Source organism: Pelmatolapia mariae, linkage group LG4, assembly GCF_036321145.2.
Source record: "Pelmatolapia mariae isolate MD_Pm_ZW linkage group LG4, Pm_UMD_F_2, whole genome shotgun sequence".
Taxonomy (NCBI): domain Eukaryota; kingdom Metazoa; phylum Chordata; class Actinopteri; order Cichliformes; family Cichlidae; genus Pelmatolapia; species Pelmatolapia mariae.
In genome coordinates this window covers 10,191,047-10,212,371 of record NC_086230.1, presented here as the reverse complement: position 1 = coordinate 10,212,371, position 21,325 = coordinate 10,191,047, and the positions used below count along the sequence as shown (strand labels likewise).

At 43.9% G+C, this 21,325-nt stretch overlaps 2 protein-coding genes across 3 annotated transcripts; both read left to right on the top strand.

Moving 5' to 3' along the window:
• The first annotated feature begins 153 nt into the window (after positions 1-153).
• On the top strand, positions 154-3,378 carry LOC134625966 (uncharacterized). Of its 2 annotated transcripts, none has more exons than XM_063471389.1 (2): positions 154-320; positions 799-3,378. In XM_063471389.1, exons 1-2 carry the CDS (start codon positions 299-301, stop codon positions 2,685-2,687), a joined length of 1,911 nt encoding a protein of 636 aa, XP_063327459.1. In that variant the 5' UTR covers positions 154-298; the 3' UTR covers positions 2,688-3,378. The 2 variants fall into 2 exon arrangements, with proteins under 2 accessions (XP_063327459.1, XP_063327458.1); XM_063471388.1 differs by having other exon boundaries at positions 155-320; positions 796-3,378.
• A 1,713-nt stretch (positions 3,379-5,091) lies between these two features.
• On the top strand, positions 5,092-20,711 carry srebf2 (sterol regulatory element binding transcription factor 2). The gene is made up of 20 exons (XM_063471386.1): positions 5,092-5,436; positions 9,562-9,947; positions 10,148-10,340; positions 10,425-10,585; positions 10,772-10,924; positions 11,019-11,294; positions 11,393-11,507; positions 11,591-11,742; positions 12,323-12,524; positions 12,682-12,857; positions 13,162-13,411; positions 13,520-13,689; positions 13,776-13,947; positions 14,060-14,177; positions 14,329-14,438; positions 14,851-14,983; positions 15,593-15,764; positions 16,267-16,443; positions 17,787-17,898; positions 18,001-20,711. The coding sequence occupies exons 1-20, from the start codon at positions 5,346-5,348 to the stop codon at positions 18,216-18,218; spliced, it is 3,537 nt and encodes a 1,178-aa protein (XP_063327456.1). The 5' UTR covers positions 5,092-5,345; the 3' UTR covers positions 18,219-20,711.
• Positions 20,712-21,325: the final 614 nt, after the last annotated feature.

The window sequence follows — 21,325 nt, the reverse complement described above, 5'->3', positions numbered from 1 at the left end:
TGCTATTGTGTCAGGATGGAGGTAAAAAAAAAAAGAAGAAAAAAATAAAATTCCAAATCAAGCGTGAACATGAGAGCGGCTGAAAGCAGCCCCCTCTGTGCTCCACAGACCTGCTACATTTGTTTTGTTGAGCAGATGAACCGACAGAGGGCAGGAAACCATCAAAGACACAAAGTCCAGTGTTTGCATTTCATATGCGGGCTGAACAGTTTGACTTCAGCCCATCTGTGGCCGCATGTAGAGGATGAAGGGAAAGCTGGCATGCAGAGAAGAAACGGCTTTTTAGTCCCTCTGCGAAATGTTTCATCATTTGGACTGTGGTAAGATCATACTTTGATGTTTCTGTCAAAAGTTAGCGACTTGCTAACGAAAGCTAAGCTAAAGCTGTTAACGTGCTAAAGCCGAATTATTAGCAGGCAGTCTAATTAACGAGATTAAAGCTTGAGCTCTTCATTCGACATTTGATGTTTAGTTTCAGGGTATGTTGTCACTGGGTGGTGTTAAAGTTAGACACTTAATTTAACCACCTAGTGGATGTTGCTAGTTTCGCGTCCCTCTTGCTCGTAGCTAACCTATTGATGTTTTGTTTATGTGCAAGAAGCTTCCTGATGCTCTCACTTTACAAAGCTCATTACATAGCTGTTATCCTTCCCAACGACACAAAGTGGAGATAATACAAGCCTTGGTTGCTGTCTGCTTTTTCATTGGTCATTACATTTGCAGTGAACATTTCAAAAAAACAGGTGGAGTCTGAGCGTTAACGCCAAACGTTTTCTGCTCCTAATGTTCTGTTAGAAGACGAGGAGGGGAACAAGGAACCAGTACACATGGAGGGTGAGAATGAAGGAGTCGACTCTGAGACCATGTGGAGCGAAGACCTCAGACTGGTCCTTGTTGGAAAGACCGGATCTGGCAAGAGTGCATCTGGGAACACCATCCTGGGCCGCAGGCAGTTCCTGTCACAGGTCAGCGCCAGCTCTGTCACTCAGATTTGCGAGATGGGAAACACTGAGCTCGCTGAAGAAGATGGCCGGGCCGTCCCACAGAGGAGAGTGAGGCGACTCATGGTTGTTGACATGCCAGGCTTTGGAGACACTCACCTCAGTGTGGAGCAGATTCACGCAGAGATTGCCAAATGCGTGTCTCTCTCTGCCCCTGGCCCCCACGCTTTCCTCCTTGTGGTGCCAATAGGACGATACACAGACAACGAGAACCAGGCTGTTTGTGAGCTGGCCAAGATATTTGGGGAGGATGCTGTATTTCACCATACAGTGGTTCTTTTTACAAGGGGGGATGACCTAGAGGGCATGGGGATAGAAGAATATCTGAACATGACTGCACCTCCTGGGCTGAGGGCTCTGATAGACAAGTGTGGGGGTAGGTACCATGTGCTCAACAACAAAGACCCCAGTAACACAGCACAGGTTAAAGAGCTCTTGGTGAAGGTAGACAGTATGGTGAGGCAGAGTAACGGAGGGTTTTATACTAACACTATGTTTTTAGAGGCAGAGGCTGCAATCAGGGAGGAGCAGAATAGGATGTTGCGAGAGCGAGGGCAAGCAGAGGGTGAAGACCAAGAAGGAAGTAACTGCAGAACTGAAGAGGGGGCTAAACTTGCAAAAAGAAGAAAATGTGTTTTAGAGTCTGACATAGCAGGAAGCAGCGAGAGAGGATTACAAGAGCTCCAGAGGAAAGGGGTAGAAAGAGGAAGTGAAGATGATCTTAGGGTGGAGAGATGGGCAAAGGAGAGCAGAAGCAGTCCTTTCAGCCTGCTGAGAGACCAGATCAGAGGCCGACATCGGGGCCATGGCAGAGCTGTCAGCTGGCGGCCATCTGTCCGGTCGTCACTAATTCGTTTCAGGAGGGAAGCCGCACTCTCTCCCAAGGTGCTGGAGAGAGTTAAGGTCCTGGTGGCTGCTGGAGCCACTGGCATGGCAGTTGGGGCAGTTTTTGGAGCGGCTGCTCCTTTGGCAGCCGCAGCTGGGGCATCTCTTGTTGGGAACTCAGTTGGTTTTGCTGCAGCTCAGTTAGCTGGGATGTCTGTGGCGGGAGGCTCAGGTGTGGGGAACGCCGTGGGCGCCATAGTGGCAGCAGCCTCGGGGAAAACTGCAGTGGCTCTGGGCGCAGCAACAGGTGGAGTTCTGGGTAGTTCTGTTGGAGCCATTGCTAGCGCTGAGGCTTCCAGTCCTGCAGAAGGTGCTTTAGATGCCCTCAGCCAGGTTAGTATCATAGGGGCCACTGCAGTCGGGGTGGCGGCCGGTGTGGGATGCACCATGGCAGGTGGGGCTGCTTTAGGAGCAGCTCTGGAGGGAGCAGCTGCCCTCGGTGGAGCTGAAACTGCAGCAGCAGCAGGAGTAGCTCAGGGTAGTTTAGCGTCAGCAGCCACTGGGACTCCTCAGTGTGCTGCCGCCTTAGCTCAGGAAGTGGCCGCTGGTGCTGCGTTTGGGGTAACAGGGCCCACTGTGGCAACAGCAGCCAGCAGGGTTGCATCAGACCCGTGGGGCACCATGTCGGCAACAGCGCGCATCCTGAGCGCGGTGGCCGAAATCGGAAAAGCTGCAGCCGGCATTGCCCTCGCTGGTGGTCTGGTGGTGAAAGTGGTGAAGGAAAAAGTGAGAAGCGGCACAGGAACGACGGAGGCTTCCTACTCAGAGAAGAAGTCTTATGAAATCTACTGGAACAAATAAATACAGGCTGAGTGTAGAGTCCAAATCCAGGATGTAAGAGATTTATTTTTCCACCTTCACAAGTAAACGCCACACAACACAGTAGCTTACTGCAGTGAGGGATATTTTTACATGGATGTAAATGATTAAAGATGCACTGCTAGCAACAACATGTGTGTAATAAAGTTGTATGCGGTATTAATATGAAGCCTTTTTTTGAAAGAAAAGGTAGAATTTCTCACTCTAAATGTTGGTTCAAGCCGAAGCTGAATAATCCATGACATTTGCACTTGTGCGGGATGACTGAAAGGCATATTAGATTGGTGTTGATTCTGTTGTTTCTTATTTTTAAACATGTTAGAAGGTTGTGATTCATTTCATTGCTGGTTGGTATTAAAACACACCTTAGTCCTTGAGCACACATCATACTTAAAAAAAATAAAATAAAATTACAGTGAGTATTATAAACAGAAAAAAGTCATCTTAAGCACCTCATCAGTGTTTGCTCATCAGTTTCCACCATGAATGATATGCAACGATTGGCTGGGTTTATTGCACTGTTTAACGTCATGTAATATGTAAACCAGGAGAGTTATACAGTTATGTATTAACACGGGTTAATACAGGTAACACATCTGCTGGAAATGAGTCAGCAGTTCATTGATGTGTTCATGTTTTTGCTGTGAAATAAAAAAAAATACAAATATTGTTGCAAGAACTAACGTTTTGGCCTTCTTTTTTCCTTTTCTTGTGGTATTATATTTGTGTTATCTTTTTATAATGTCATATGTGTGGTGTTGTATTTTTTAACCAATAAATCAACTGTGGTTCTCCATTTGAAGAATTCTGCAAACACATTAGGTAAAAATGTGATAGTGCTTAGAATTAAGATCTGTGCCATTTTAAATGTGTAGATTTGATGACTTTGTTAGGTACACTAATACCTGGTTGGACGCCCTTTTGCCGTCTGAGCTGACTTAATTTTTCCTGGCATGGATTCAACAACAACGTCCCAAAGATGCTCTGTTGGACTGACGTCTTGTGACCGTGGTGGCCGTTTGAGTACAATGAACTCATGTTCAAGAAACAAGTTTGAGATGATGTCAGCTTTATGGTTGTGTTATCCTGTGAAAAGCAACCATCAGAAGATAGGTACACTGTAGTTATAACTGGATGGGCATGATCAGCAACAATACTCAGGTACGCTGTGGTGTGATGGTTAGTTGGTACTAAGGGGACTGAACTGTACCAAGAAAATGTCCCCCATATCATTAAACCACCACCACATTAATACAGGGGAGGACAGATCCGTGTTTTCATGTTGTTCACACCAACTTTGAACCCTACCATCTGAACGTGGCAGCAGAAAGACCCATCAGACTACATAAACATTTTCAAGTTTTCTGTTGAGCAGTTTGGGAGAGCCCACGTAAAGTGTTGCCACAGTTTCTCTCTTTTTTTTTTTCTTTTTTTTTTTAAATTATTTTAGCTGACAGGACCGGCACCCAGTCTGGTCTTCTGCTGCCAATCTGCTTCAATGTTCGACATATATTTACCAATGCTCTTCTACATACCTTGGCTTATTTTGTCTTCCTTTCTAAAGAACTCTGGCCATTGTCCTCTGACTTCTGACATGAAAAAGTTATTTTTACTCACAGAACCTCCGCTCACTTTTCTGTTTTTCAGAGTATTCTCTCTAGAGATGGTTGTCTGGGGGAAATCCCTGTAGATCAGCAGTTGCTAAAACACGCAGCGCAGCCCATCTGCCACCAACACCTACGCCAATAAACTTAAAGCCACTTAAACTCCCATATTTCTCCATGTTTCTGATGCTCAGTTTGAACTTTAGCAGGTCATTTCGACCTTATCTACATGCCTAAATGTGATTGTTTACCTACCTAATAAAGTCGCAGGTGACTATAGATGGGTAGCTCAGCTGTAGTTCTTTCATGTTTATTAACACAATATCATACAATTTTTATGCTTAAAAAGTAAAACTTGGAGTATATGCCATTAACCTTTTTTCTATAACACAACTTGTAATCTTTGATGCGTTAAAAGGTTAATAATAAATAAGATAGTATTAATCTGTACGCTGGAAAACATGCTTATCACATTAGCTGTGGCAAAATAGAAGAAACGAGTGAAACTGTTAAAACGTGTGTTTTGCGAATGACTGCAGAATGACTGTGTGTCTTTATCGCCGTCATCTTTTCCAAGGAGCTGCATTTGTCCACCGAGGTCGAGTTCTTTTCATGAAGGTAGGGGGAGCGGTTTATTCAAATGACACCCAAGCTTCTGATGGTTGACGTACTATCAGACCACGGCGAATACGGGCCTGTCATTGGACGATGATGACTGGTCTCATGACAAGAACGGACAGGTCTCAGCCAATCAGATCCCGCTATGGGCCACGGAGTCTGTTTGTGAATGACGTAATAAGCGTGAAACAAGATGGCGTCGCCTCAAACATAAATTGATGCCAATGAGTTTATCGGTGTAGAAGTGCTCCTCTCTTGGGGCTTCTGTGTTGTTTTGGGGTTGTTCAGGTGAAAGGACATATTCCGCGGTCAGTTAGGTGTGTGGTAGGCGTTGCCGAACGCCCACGGAGGAGCTCGTGGACCTTGTTTGTTTTGTCCCTCCGATGACAACCGGAGAGGAGAGCTGCTGACAGATAGGATGGACAGCGGGGAGTATATCTCCACCATGGAGAACATGGACCCGACTTTAGCGGAATTAGGGGACGAATTCACCTTGGGAGACATTGACGGTGAGTGTCCGTGTCGCTGTTAAAAATATAGGAAGGTTAAGCTGTGTTTCACGAGTGTTGGCCTGTTTCCGTTTAGCCCGACAGCTGTTCTTCCTGCCGAGCGGAAGGAGATGAGCAGCTCTGGCTCTTAATTCTTGCGACAATATTTAAGTATTCAAGATACCACCCAGGAAAATAGAGACCACTTATATTTAGTAGTCCTCGAATGCTCTGTTATTTTGGCATTATCGTTGTGTGTTTTCTTGTATTTGTTTCTCTAATACCCCCCCCCCCCCCCAAAAAATAAATAAATAAATAAATAAATAAATAAATAAATAAATAAAAAAAAAACAACAACAAAACAATAAACTAAACAAACACACAAACAATAAACCTAAACTAAAAGGTGAAGAAGTGATACTGTTGTGTTGTCTTGACTCCTCCATAAGAAGTATCAGTTACTTTCTGACCTTCTTGTTTTTGAAGGAAGCTTTTCCTCCTACTTGAGCATCTTTTTGCTTCTGCAGACCTAATTGAGCATCATCTGTGGGACAACATCTCTGTCAAAAATAAGTAAATAAATAAAAAAGATTGCATTTTGCACTCTGTGGGCCTGTACCCTGTGAACAAACAGCATCCTTGTTCCAACTTCCATGTTATCAAAACATGTTTCACCCTTTGGCACACAGTGAAAGGATGGGGGCTTTTGGTGTGAGGCTGGCCAACGCAGAGTCACCAGATTTTTATTAGGGTGGAATTTTACTGAATGCTAACCCACCAGACCGGATTGATACACTGGTGAGTTTGTGTGTGTGTGTGTGTGTGTGACGCACAGTATGGGGTGAATTGGTTGTGTTGGGTTTAAATTACTCATCAGCATATAACCAAAGTGCTCTAACGGAGATCATGCAAAGCCCAATAAAGATTACTATGCATGGGTTTGAAAACCTACCTGCCTGTGGCATCTGGTGTTAATTCTCTCTGGTGAACAGCCCAGTCACAGCTATTTAATCTCACTTAATCACTGTGTCAAAAGAAGAATGTGCAGATTGTGTGAAAGTCAAATGACTGTTGAGGTTTGACTGATCCTAACTTGACTTTTGCTGCACTCAGTGCATTTTGACTGCAGCTGTGTGGGGGAAAAATGCAGGTTTCCCATGAGGAAAAGCATTTAACTGCTGCAAATTCAGATTAGTCACGAGCATTTGACTCCGTATTAATGTCGAACATTCTTGCTTTTCCAATTATTCACTTAACAACTGCTGCTCTGCTTATGTAACTTATTTTCTTTGCTCTCAGCAGCCCACAAAATTGTCCCCCACTGCACCCTCACCCTCGCCCTACACCCCCATTTAATGGATTTACCCTTTGTGTCGGAGTCTCTGTCTGGAGCTCCATGGGCTCAGAGGTGCTTTGTTCTGTCAGCCACTGTAACCCCCTACCCTCGAGGTATTGAAGTGTGCGAGTGCCCTACTGTAAGTGTAAATTCGACTGGATGGTTGGTAGAAACGGTTCTGAGAGGAAGCCCATTTAGTGTTCCTGTGATGCGGCTTATTTGAAATCACGTCCTGCACTCCTCTGGGCTCACTTTTCAAAGCAAGCCTCACAGTGTTTCCCTTTTATTGGTTTCGAAAGTGGTCATCACCGTTTCTTTTACCTCTGAGTGTCAACACAGGTCACATGCAGACTTCAGTCATGGCTATCAGTGCGTGAATTACTGGCCTTGACCTCTCTGCTGCTAGTGTTGGACTGTTGATCTCAGTTGTTTTTTTTTTTTGTTTTTTTTTACAGCTTGAGATTTTGCAGCAGTAGAAATGCAGATATGATATATTATCCAAGATGAGATCTAAACACACATGAGTTTGTTTTAAAGACTTGTTGGATTTCAATTCATGTCTGGAGTCGGCAACCCGGCACACTGATGAGAACGAACGCCTTTTATTGTTTTTGTATGCTGTGCTGAAATGCAGCGGGTGATCAAAGACAAAGCTGACAGGATGTTGGCTTCTTTTCCAAACATATCTGAGAACCTTTTGGTGTTTTAAAAAGTTTGTGAGTTTTCCTTCTTCGCTTTCCAGCTTCAAGCATCTGTTCTTGTACCCCAGTGCTTTTTATGCTGCGTTTGTTTCGAACATTACACCATTAAAGTAGAAATACAAAATGTCCTGCAGCGATATTGTGCTAAAAAAATGTAGGAACCTTATCTAGAAGTCAAATCACCAAAAAAGGAAGCATTAATTTTATTGCAGGTGTAAAAGATGCAGAACATGTTTCACTGCAGTGTGATTGATAACTATGTATGTCTTTAAAAAAGGGTGTTATAGTACTGTATTACACAGTGGCCTTGTATTTTCCTGATGCCTAAAAAATCACTCATTAATGCAGGAAAAATTCACTCACTTTGAGGCTGCAAAGTAGTGACTGTAGTTAACTTTAACATGTGGCTTGCAGGGCTTCTTAGGTGTATTGATATGTGGTGTCCAAGGGTTGTGCGCTTAGTGATTTAACACTTACACTTGACAAAAAGTTCTTTGTGTCTTTTGTATTGTCTGATTTCTCCGCCTCACATTAACACAAAGTTCAAGGTTACAGGCTCAGCTTATTGACGCTGCGCTGACCCTGGGAGCTAAGGGCATAGGCACTATCAGTGACATAAGCAGACAAGCTTCAACCACATGGGATTCTATATGTCAAAAGTGTTTTCAGTTCCAAAGTCCTGTGAGAAATTCTGGGGATTCATTTTAGAAACTTTAACTTTCAAATTACTAAAGTAAATAATACTTAGCAAGACAATCATTTGGACCAACACAGTGATTCTGAAAGAGTCAATAGCAACAGCAGTACCATCAGATTTGTTCCACCATACAGTAACATCTGGGAAGTATCTTATTGGCAGAAACTTCATTTTCCAGCATCCAGACAGTGGTCCCAAACACACTGTCAACCCATTAAAAGCATGCCTGGATAGAAAAACACACAATGGAGCACAGTCAGTGATGGATTGGCCTCCCCAGATCCCAGAACCCAACATTATTGAAGCGGCATGGGATCATCCTGACAGAGGACATAACAAAAGGCAGCCAACATCCGAACAAAAGGCAGCCAACATCCAAACAAGAGCTTTGAATGTCCTTCAAGAAGCCTGGAGAAGTATTCTTGAAGACTACCTAAATAAATTGCTTGATAGGTGCCTAAGAGAGATCAGGCTGCCAGTCATACCAAATATTGACTCTCAGGCTTGTTACAAGTGTAAAAAAGCTCACTTTGCCCTAAATACTGTATTTGTGTGCATGTTTGCCCAAGTTTTGATAAATAGCTGCACATATTACCCATTTTTCTAGCAAAATATAAAGAAATGAGTGGTGGTTCAAGACTTTGGCACAATACTGCATTTGGCAAGAATGTGCTGGGAACATATTGAAAGAGGCTGTGATATGATTATATAAGTGTATTGATATTTTGTCTCAACACTATTTCTATCAGTGATTTTTTTCAAACTAAATTTTAAAAAATGCTTAATATTTTACCCTATACTTAAACCTCATATACAAAAAAACATTCCCAAAAATAATCAAGACATTAAGTTGATCATTGTTTCCTAATAAAACTTCTCCTCACGAAGAGGCAGTTTGTTTTAGATTTAGTACGATGGGTCTAATGAACTGGCAACTGAGTGCATATTGTCATGTTGCCAAACCACGAGGACCAGCATACACACTGTCAGTGAGTGGGTGGGTGGGTGAGTAAGTGAGTGAGTGGGTGGGGGGGGCATGTATCTGTCTATCATGCCTTTCAGAGCTGCTCGATTCTTCATCTAAGTGTTCTTTACTCTTTCTGCCAATCTCTTTTGTGGCATCAATTGAGATTACATCAAACCTCTTCAAGGCCTTCTGTTTGAAGGTTTCTTTATACTGATTTATGACCAGAACAGTAGCTGTGCTTGTGTGGATATCTGTCAATTCAAGGTCAGGTCTTGAAGATTCTATTCATATCTTTGCAATAAATAGTGTTCATATCTTTGGCTGATCTACACTGGAGCAACCTCAATATCCTGCACGAGGCCTCACAGAGACTTGCGGAGATGTTCAGATACACCTCAGATGATGTTTTTGACTTCTTGTCTGTTTACTTTCTCCCTATTTTCAGAGATGCTGCAGTTTGTCAGCAATCAGGTGGGGGACTTCCCAGACTTGTTTGAGGATCAGATGAACTCAGCAGGCTCTCTACAGAGTGGTGGAGTCGCCTCCACCCCACGGCCTCAACCTCAAATTGCTCAGACTCCCCAGACACCGCAGCCCTCAACCACTGCTGCCTACCAGAGCTCCAACGCTTGCTTCACCTCCTCCCAGACACTGTCCCCACATTCAGTACCCCTCACCCCTCCCCTCACTCCCGCACAAACCCCCTCCCCCCCAACCAACGCTTCAGTGCAGCAACAGGTGACCCGCAGCCCTCCACTCCTTCAGCCAAGGCCTCAGATGGTCCAACCCATCCAGCCTCAACCCCAACAGACAGCCCAGACAACCATCCAGGTACAGATTTACCTGACGCTTTCTCACACGCTACTCGTACAGTCCTAATAGGAGTCGAGAAAGCTGTAGTCTGACTGTTACAGTGATGGACTAGTGCTGTAGTGGTGCTTCTGCTGACGTAAAAACTTTTTCAGACTGCTTAAAAACTGTAACAGATAAACAAAAACAACAAAAATCTGTTTTTCTGTTTTTGAATGTAGATGCACACCCAGGGCATCCCCATGCAGACTCAAAGCTTTCCAGTTCACACCCTGGTTCAGACCCACAGCCAAACACCCATGCCCATACAGACACAAGCAGCACAGACGGTGATGATTGCCTCCAATGGTGGACAGTCCCGCTTCATTCAGAACCCTGTCATTTGCCAGCAGAGCCCTGCTCCTGGCTTCCAAGGTGAGTATAGAGCAGGGAATGCAATTTAATTTGGCTTTTCATTTTTCCTAAATATCTTTTTTGTTTTCTCTCTCATCACTCCAGTCCTCCAGCCACAAGTGCAGAGCATCATGACGTCACCTCAGCTTCAGCCAGTGGCCATTCAGCACCAGCGTGTTCTGACCCCAACAGGTCAAACCATCCAGACCATCTCCACAGCACCCACTGCAGTCCACACTGTGCAACAGCAGGTGCAGCAAGTACCTGTAAGTAATCCTCAGTTGTTAGCAGGACGAGTAAATAAAGTTTCTGCTATCAGAATATTTCACCAAAGCTTACCTAAATAACTTTACCCCAAGTTACTGCAAACGTAACCCGTAACATAATATTTAGTTTCACAGTGATAATCAAGCAAACATGAAAACCTTCAATTTATGGTTGTCTTCACTCAGGTTTTGGTCCAGCAGCCTCAGATTCTTAAGACGGACTCACTGGTTCTCACAACTCTCAAACCAGACGGGACACAGGTGCTGTCTACCATGCAGAGTCCTGCAGGCATCACCACCCTGACCACACCCATCCAAAACACAGCTCTGCAAGTCCCGGTATGGACTGTGCATGATTCAACACTGCTATTTACATGCAAACAGGTTATGATTAAGACTAAAAACTGTTTTTATGTTTGTTTTTGTTCGCCAGACACTTATGAGCAGCAACATCCTGACCACTGTCCCTGTTATGATGGGAGGAGGAGATAAGCTGCCAATCAAACAAATACAGCCAGGCTCTTGTCAAAGCGCAGCTAGGCCAAGCATGGATCAGTGCCAGGTGACAGCGGGAGGAGTCGGGCCAGGAGGGGTAGTGAAGGAGGGCGAGAGGAGGACAACTCACAACATCATCGAGAAGAGGTATAGATCCTCGATCAACGACAAGATCATCGAGCTCAGAGATCTGGTCATGGGCAGTGATGCGAAGGTTAGTAATTTATTTATTTATTTTAAAGGAGACAATAAAAAGGGTCTGGGTAATATCATATGCTTTCAGCATTTTAAATTCCATGTATTTCTTCTTAGATGCATAAGTCAGGAGTGCTTAGGAAGGCCATTGACTACATAAAGCACTTGCAACAGGTTAATCACAAACTACGCCAGGAGAACCTGGCTCTTAAGATGGCCAACCAGAAGAACAGTAAGTCTTCACTTTACTTAAAGCTGCGAGCGGATCAGAAGTCACAGCAGGTCCAGTGCATTGACACTTTCTCTCAATCCCAGAGCCCGTGACGCTGTCTGAAGATGTGGAGCTCAAAGAGGAAGTAGTGCTGATGTCACCACCAGCCTCAGATTCTGGTTCTGGTTCCCCTCACCAGTTCTCTCCTTACTGTGTTGACTCAGAACCAGGGAGCCCTTTATTGGATCATGAACAGGTGAGGACAGGAGACACACACACACACACACACACACACACACACACACACACACACACACACACACAGAGCATGGTTGTGGCTCAGTGGCTTAGCAGACTGCAGTGTTTCAGTGTCAGCAAACTGATTAGCTCAGTGTGTTTATGTAGGTCAAAGGAAGGACAGTGGCAGTTTTAAAAGACTTCCTATTCTTAGCTTCAAAGTGCCTCTTTGAAGATTAGAATGAGATTTTTTTTTTTTTTGGTTCTTCATACCTGAGGCGGTTGTAGTTCTTTCGCTCGACAAAAGCTTTGTTGCACATTACTCCCACTCGCTTTGCTTCACAGTAAAAGCTTTTAGCCGGTGAACGCCCATAAGCTAACACATTTATTGAAAATTTTTCCGAGACAGCTGATTTCTTGTTTGATAAAATTTGATTTACGTTGATATTTAGAAAGGTTTCTTTTTCCGCTTGCTTCACTAGACGTTTTTTGGGCAAAGCAAGGGTTTGTGATTATAAATCGAATGCTGCTTTCCTACATTTAAAGTATTATTTATCGTGCCTGTGAACCTGTTCTTTGTCTCTCTTACTGTCTCTTAGATAAAGAGTGAGCCAGACTCTCCCTCGGTTGGTGTGATGGATCGCTCTCGGCTGCTCCTCTGCGCCTTGACTTTCTTCTGCCTCTCCCTGAACCCTCTTCCATCTTTACTGGGATCGGAGACGTCGAGCAGCCCCGCCCTTTCTGGAGGCCACGGCCCATCTAGAACGCTTGTCTGGTTTCCAAGTCACACGCAGGAATTTGGTGAGGATTGATGATCTTTAATTTAAATTACCCCAGAAGTTGATGAATTGCTGATTCCTGTTCATACCACCTAGAAAATCCTTGTTAGAATCTTAAAAATACAGGTTTGTCCATCCTCTCATAGACTTGACATGTTTCATTTCTTCACATCCTCCAGCATCTTGGCTCCGTTGCCTGTTGCCATGGGTGATGGTGTGGGTGCTGAGTGGAGTGGGAGCAGTGTGGGGCTGTGTCAGGGTGCTGTACCTGTGGGAGCCAGTCACACCGCTTCACTCACCAAAATCTGTGTCCTTCTGGAGGCACCGCAAACAAGCAGACCTGCATCTCAACAGAGTGAGTGCAGATCAGATCAGATGGACTTGAGATGTTTTAAACAAACCATTATTCTGATGCTCTTGGATTAATAGAACTTCTTAGAGTTGGATCTGCTCTAAGATTTGTTTTTCTTTCTATTAAAGAGCACTTTGCAGATTTGTGCTTTAATTCTCACTGTTTTTGATGTCTCAATTGAGGCAACTTCCTCTGCACTTGGTTTTACTTTTAGCATCTTTCATAAGCCACAACCTTCTTGGTTTTTCTCTTCCTTCAGTCTACGCTGCCTACTTTACCATTTCTCATGTGATTCTCTCTCCTACAGGGAGATTACACAGCAGCAGTGGCCAGTTTAGAGACTTGCCTCTCTGTTTTGACGAGAGCTCTTCCCTCAACCAAGCTGGACCTCGTCTGCTCACTCTCCTGGAACGTGATTCGCTACTGCTTGCATCGCCCAACTCCTCTGGGCTGGCTTGTCCACCAGGTTGGAGGGAAGCACGAAGGGGAGGAGGCGAGGACCAGCGCGAGGGACGCGGCACTTGTGTACCACCAGCTCAGCCAGTTGCAACTCACGGGTAAGCGTTTAGGCTGCACAGACAGGAATCCAGCAGATGGTTTTGTACTTTTCACACGCGTTGACATGATGAGAAGATACATTATCTGCTTCCTCGGTGTCTCTACAGGAAAGCTGCCTCAGCGCAGCAACCTGTGGGCTCTGTCACTCTCTCTAAGCGCTGTGAACCTCAGCGTGAGCGCCCAAGGCAAGATGGCCCCCACACAGCTCGCCCAGATTTATGTCACTGCCGCCATAGCCTTGCGCACTGTGCTGGGCCACCATCTCTCCTGTCTCGCTGTAAGTGTGTCACCTTTGAAATCATCACTGTTGATGTTTGGCTTCAGTCGCACTTTATCATATTTTGAACCTCGTCTGTCACTCAGGGTTACCTGCTGGGCTGTGCTGAGAGTGTGGCCAACCAATCAGAAACCAAGACGATCCCCGACTGCCTGCGCTGGCTCTTCACTCCACTGGGAAGGCAGTTCTTCCTGAGCTGTGATTGGTCAGTGAAGTCAGAAAACGGCGATGGGGTGTACACTTCTCAGAGAGACCCAGGTATGTTGTGAATGTTCGGGCTACTCCTTAAGTTTCCTTTAATTTACTTCTTCGAATTCCAGAAGTTAATATTCCTGTTCCTCTCTGCTTTCCTGTTGATCTTTCCTCCCAGCTGACCCCATTGCCCAGCTGCACCGCTCTTTCTGCAGGAAGCTTTTGGAGAGAGCCGTTCACACCCTCATCCAGCCGCAGAGCGACTCTGAAGCAGAAAAACGCAAGAACGAGTCTGGGTAAGGCCTGAATAGCAGCAGCAACGCACTACCGAGAAACTCAGACACTTTACTGTTTATAGATTATGTTTTGTTTTGTTTTTTGTCACAGCTTGGTGTAAATTTGAGATTTAGATTTGTTTTTAGCTTATCTTTTCTTCTACCCTTTCAGAGAGTTTTCCAGCGCCCTGGAGTTCCTGCAGCTGTTGAACAGCTGCACAGAGGACTCTCCTTCCCCACCTCCCCCTTTCTCGACTCCTCCCAGTCACACCACCATTCCAGGTATGATTGATATGAAGAAGAACCGTGACAGTTTAATAAGAATCGCGAACAGATCTTTGCGTGGGGGGAAAAAAACGTTTTCTTCTGTGATGATTAAGCAGATAGCAATCTGAGTTATTACTGTCAGCCTGAATGGATTTACTTTCTTCTAGCAGCACACTGATAGTCAGTTACTAGACGCTTTCCACATGAATGTTTTGTGGTATTATCACAGCTAACAGTCATCTACAAATGAACCCAGTGGATAAGAACACAGTGACAATCTGGTCGCTGCCCTACACAAAAAAAGTGTTTTACAGTCACGCATGTAGCTTTTGATAACAGCAGGAAAGCTACAAAACCAAGAGGTCGCCCAACTACATTTGCTTTATGCATAATTTTTCTTCTTTTATGTACTTTTTTTTCCTTCCAGTGGGGGATCCAGTGAGTCGCTGGTGGGCTGTGGTCCTGAAGGCTGCCGTGTACTGGCTGCAGGGCGATGACGTCGCAGTGAGGTCACTTTTGGCAGAAGCTGAGCGAATGCCGAGAGCTCTGCACATCCTTGAGTAAGTGCATTGAAATATATTCTACCTTAATGGGAGTGGTCTATTCCAGGATGTCCAGCAACAGAGGTCACTGAATGGTCAGAGTATTAAAATAGACCGACTGACATGTTACACAGCATTTAGCCAATATCAAGGTAAATTAAAACTGTCCTGCAGACATTTGGCGGTATCTGTTTATCTATCTGCTTGGCTGTGTTTTTAATTAAATCAAAAACATGCAGCACATACAAGTGTATATTCTATATTCAGCACTGTTTGCAGTCTTCAAAAATGGCAATAAAGCTGACTCAATTAAGATGTTATGACTGAACAGTCGTAAGCCAACAGAGAAATCAGTTTTTTGCACTTTGCTATTAATTCTTTGTGCACCTTCGCACCTCCAGTAAACATGTTCGAGTTAATTTCTTCTCCTGTTATTGCATTTTAAGCCCTGGATCGGCCCCATCCACTTTAATCTTGTGCAGATTTGATGATTAAAAATCTGATTCACACTTGGTGGTTCTACAAACTGCTTATAGGTGCCGATTTTTCTAAAATAATTGTATCCAAAGTGGGAGGGGGGGAAAAAACAAAGCACAATAACCTGATAAATGTCCCTCTCTATTCCAGCCATCCTCTGCCCAAGGCTGTGCTGCTTCTCTGCAAGGCTGTACAGATGAGCCTGTCCCCTCTGAAGGGAGAAGGGGCAATAGCCTGCCTTTCTCACTGTGACAGAGGCAGCAGCTACCTGTGCTCCAGCATTTCAGTGCCGCTCGCCCAATCTGGGAACTGGCTGAACAAGGTAGGGTACCGACAGTTCCTGAAAGATGTACCAAACATGGCCCCTACATTCATACATGCAGTGCATGCAGACATCAAAGAGTCTTCCATATATTACAAGTTACTGTCTCATAGTGCAGCACTAACTGTAGTTAAAGCTTAATCATGCATAAACACTCACACACACACAGAGTTAGGGTCAGGTCAGGCTGTTGTGGGGCTGTGTGTGCGCGCAGTATGGGTGGCAGGAGGTGGCTGTGGTGCATTGTAGTTGCATTGCATGATCCTGAAGCCGAGTGCAATGTGTCTGCAGTGCAGTACAGAGGCCTCCCTGATCTGCACGCATCCACTACGCACCCCACCACTTAACACTGAGCAACAGTGAATATCTTTTCAGATTTGATCTCTGGCATGCACCTCGGCTAAGATTTACTGGTAATTGTGGGGTTTGGTTGTTTTTTTTTTTTTTTTCATCTATACCCAACAGCTGTGTTTTCATTTTTTTCTCTTTTGTTTTTTTCAAGGGGGTTGAGCTACTGGTTTGTGACCTCCTGCTGACTTTGAGGACCAGTTTATGGCAGCGGGGAAGCAGCAGTAATGGAGAACCTGGCCCGGCTCCTGGATCTCAGTTGGCTGGTTTCCAGAGGGACCTCAGCGCACTCAGAAAACTCACACAGTGCTACAGACAGGGACAACACAAGGTCGGGCTTTGGGAAGATTAATTCAGATATGTTAATAATAGTGCTGATAGCTGAAATATGTGAAGGATCATAAAAACAGAACTCTCTATGTTCAGGCTGCAATGAGGGGAAGAAGTGAAAGAGATTCGTCATTCTGAATTTCTTAGGCTGGCAGTTTGGCACCGCAGGAAATGTATTTGGGCGTATTTTTTTTTTTTTTAATGTAGCTTATTAAATTTCAAAAATATATAATAGAATTTGCAACAGCGATCAGCTTCCAAGTATTCGCAGTAGTGAAGCTGTAAATGGCTCCATCCTTCAAGTGAGAAATCGCCTCGGTACATTTCTGATACTCATCTTGTTCTTTATGAACATAATATATTTTTTAAATTTTTTATTATGAATCTTCATCACTTTTACCAGTTCCAGAACTTTCACTTCAGTTCACCATATCATCAGTCACGCTTCTGAGATTTACTAGAGGAGCCATTAAGGCTCCTCTAATAAATGTATTTGTTGTTTTTTTTTTGAGACTGCTAAGTTTTTCATATTTGGCCTATTAGATAGCACAGTGGAGGAAATCTGAGGAAAGAAGGTAGACAAAGGGTTAGAACAAGGGTGTCAAACATAAGGCCCGAGGATCAGAATCAAACCTTCAAAGACTCCAATCCGGCCCATTTTGGCTTTGGAAAATGTGAAGGAGGTCATAAATTTTGGAGTGTATTCTCACAGGTTTTACAAGCTTTCCCTGCTGATAACAACCTCCCCCATTCATTATACAACTAAGCCATTAAATTATAGAGTTCTGTAATTTTACACATTCAGTTATTACAATTTAGGTCCAAAAGTCATGCTGACTCTTTAATTTCTTTGTCATGTAGAAAATCTGAGACACACTGTTGAAATTGCAATTCTTTGTCTTTTATTAAGATATCTCATTGATTTAATGTGCAGTTAAATTTCTTACAATGACAGAAATTGGCGTTCAGAAAGTGTGTGATGTAAAATGAGTTTGCGTTGGTGTGGTACTGAAGAGGCTGAAGAAAGACAAATCAATGAATTTTTACAGGCCTGCTGTCAATCTCGAAAAACTAAACCTCCACATTTTTGTTGCTGCTTATTTAATTTAGTTGAATTGTAAATGTTATGCATACAGAGCTGTTTCAAAGAGTTTATGGCCAAAAACCCCCCAAAATGAGCACAGAGTGTTGGGGAATAGTTGTAGTAAAGCCGAGGAACTGGTTGGTAACTCGTGCATGGACATTGGTGCCTGCTGAGAGAATTTGAGGGCTGCTCAGATGTGTGTTCAGCCAAGTTGAAATGATAATACATACCTGATAATGACAGCTGTTTGTGTTATTTAGGTGTTCCTTCATGAGACCACAGTGAGGCTGATGGCTGGAGCCAGTCCCACAAGGACACACCAGCTGCTGGAGCACAACCTCCGACGCAGGATGCACAGCGCCTACACAGCTGGTAGGCAATACCGTCATAGTGTGCGACACGAGACACACCAAGAGAAACGACATTAATCCCGTTTCTTCTTCTTTTCCCCTCCTCCTCCCTGCCTGCTTTCAGATGGCGAGTGTGTTTTAGGCGAGAGGGAGAGAGCTCACGCCATTCTGCTGGCCTGCCGCCACCTCCCCATGCCCCTGCTAACCCCGCCCGGGCACAGAGCTCGTCTACTGGCTGAGGCCAAGCGAACCCTGGAGCGGGTGGGAGACCGCCGGTCGCTGCAGGACTGTCAGCAGATTCTGCTGCGCCTCAGCGGGGGCACCACCATCGCCGCTTCCTGAACACACATGACAAAACAAGGCTTTTCTGTGGTTTTGCTGTCACACACACACACACACACACACACACACACACACACACAGGGACATTAACCAGGCTTCTCCTCCGCCAACATGTAATTTTATAATTGTCAGCTATTCAGAAATATAGACTTTCTGCCACGTGGACACCGTAACACACACAGCTGTTTTTGTTTTGTTTTTTTTGCTGATGGATACAGGGCTGTATCCATCAGCACTGTATCCACACGCCTGGCTGAAACGTTTGCTCCTTTGATGCTTAAGATTAATTGTTGCTGCACAGTCACCCCACCTTCTGGTCATTACTGGTACTACGCTGGCTGGCTGCCTCTTTTCAAACAAAAGAAAATCAGGTTTAAAAGGCCCTAGAGGGAAAAGGGACCATTATCTAATAGCTATTTAAATGAATGAATGCAGCAGTGCATTGATTTGCTCTAGGACACCACGCCGTACAATCATTACTGGCACCCAGCAATGTGAGTGCTGCAGTAATAGTAATGTGTCGTTTCATTTGCAAGCTTCATTTAAGGGCTTCACAGTATTTAAGAGTAGACAGCTGAGGTCTGAGCACGGCTGTGCTTTTAGGATAGCCTTGCTTGCTTTAAACCGTACAGTGCTGAGTAGTGTCTCTCCTTATCTACCTCACAACTGTACAGTGCCAGCATTGTACTGTGGAGCAAAAAAAACAGATTTCTGTGACCATTAGAAGTGACTTGTGCTTCAGTCCAGTGCAGCATCATTCCAGTAACACACAGCTGATCTGCTTTCCTTGAACCGCAGGATGCAGCAGAAACAACACTTCAGGGTTTGGTTTGCTGCTGCAGGCATGCTGCAGGCATGCTCCACCCCGTCACATGAAGCAGAGAACAGGGGAACATTTAAATGACAGAGGGAGGCAGCAATGGGGCTACAAGTTTGAAAATGCCTAAATACACACACACAAGCACGCTGGTGCATTTACATGAGAAATGAATTGCATTCAAACTTATAATGTGATTGTATATAGGTTGTACATAGAAGAAGAAGAAGAAGTAGGTTTATTAGCAAGTTCTTAATTACAAAGAAAGAGAGCAAAAAAAGGAAGCTGCGTGACTTCACTGACCAGTCATCTTCATACTGGAACTCAAGGTGTACCCCACCCCCCAAATCTGTGTCACTTTTTTTGACACATAGCACAGTGACATCTTTGAGCTGTGATTTCCATCATGAAGAGCAGGGAGGCAGGTGGTGTAGCTTGGTCTGAAAAAGAAGACCAGAGAACCAGAGGATAAGAGTTCGGGACATGAACTTTAATGCCCGTGGCCCATCTCACCCCCCACCCCACCCCCACCCCCAGTGTCATTGTGTCTTTTTTAGACTTGGGGGATTCCTGTTGAGCTACTACGCTAAACTGCATTTCAGTGTGAGGCTGATTAGTATGTGGGAGTGAGAATAGGCTGTAAATGTCTGTAGAGGATCCTCTGATACAGAGAGCTCTGGGAACAGTCACCCATGAAAAACTGCTGGAGCCTTTTAGATTGTTTTGTTTGTTTTAAACAAAAAAACAAGAAAATATCCCTCGTGTAGAACAGGTATGGTCAGTTTGAATTCACAAGCTGTAGTGACATGTTTTCACTGCAGCAAAGAAAAGCATCGAATTGCAAACAAGTTTGTGCAGAATAACCCACGTCTCTGCTGCGTCTCTGTATATAAACCACCTTTAAATGCTACAGGTTTTAATGGGGGGGTCTCAAACGGTGTTTGGTGTTGTCATGCTCTGCAGACTGACAGAACTGACGCTGTACAGATTGCAAGCAAAAAGGCCTCGATGTTATGTAAAAAAGAAAAAAACAACTTATATTTCATCACATTGGATTGATGGAGGAGCTTTGTGCTTTGTGAAATTGTAGTCCAATTTGCTTTTTATTTGTAATGATGGTCTTATACATGATGCAGGATTTATAATATCATTTTCCTGTTTCTTTCTTATTTAATGGTTCTGTAATATTAATATAAATGCTTCTGGAGATGGGAGCAGTTTTGCAGTTATGTTATTGTTTTGTATGAGCAGCGTAAGGTCGGGAGCCGAGGAAATCTCTGTTTTATTAAAGAATCCTTTCATTTAAACTTTTTAGCTTGGTATGGTAAATTTGATCACTTTCTATGTTTTTTGTTTGTTTTTCTTTGGCGCACATTGTAATGTCTTGATTTTAGAATATGGGCAAACACACTAGAATACAATTAGAGGTTTCCAGTACCCTGTCTTCCAGGTCAACCCAAGCTGTAATCTAAGGAGTGCTGAAAGTGTTGCTATCAGTTTAGATTACGCTTCCCTGACTGGTAAACTACACAAAGAAATTTATGTTCAACAACATCTGCGAGCTGGAGTGTTTGTTTGTTTTTATTTTGTTTCTTTGTCTTTTTTCCCTTGGGGTGTTTTTATGGTCTGAATATATCTGTTCATTTGGATGTTTTCTAATAAAATGACACATGAAAGTGTGAGTGTGAGAGTGATTGGTCTCTACTAAATGCTGTATGTTACTCAGTGGTTGTCGATGAGTAATATGTGAAGGAGCAAATTAAAGAGGGGAAGGTGGGCGTTGGCTGGGTGTGAAGGCCAGTGAAATCTGATAACTGTGCTGAAGTTGAGTTTTCTCCTTCAAATGAAACACTTGTGCACTTTTTACAGAGATGAGACATTTCTGGTTGCACAGTAAGCCCCTACAATAGGAGGAGAGGGAAAGGAGCCATGCAATTATGATTCGAAGTTATGAGTGCTCAAAATGCTGGAGGAAAAAAAATAAGGCAACTTAAAAAGCACCAGATTTGGACACAGTGTTATGTGCTTTGATGATATTCACAATATGAAGGTAAAAAGTTTCCTTGATTTTTTTTTTTTTAGTAAAAGTTATCGTGCATAATGACAGCTGATGCATTCATAGGGGCTTAGGTGTAGGATGCTCCCTTAATTTTAATGGAGTGACTTGACTGCAGTACGTGGATTGTATATTTAAAATAAGTAGACACACGAAAAGATCATACAATTAGAGGGATTAACATGAGCTATAAATTTATGTATGAAATAAATATTTATTTTAGGGTAAAGTATT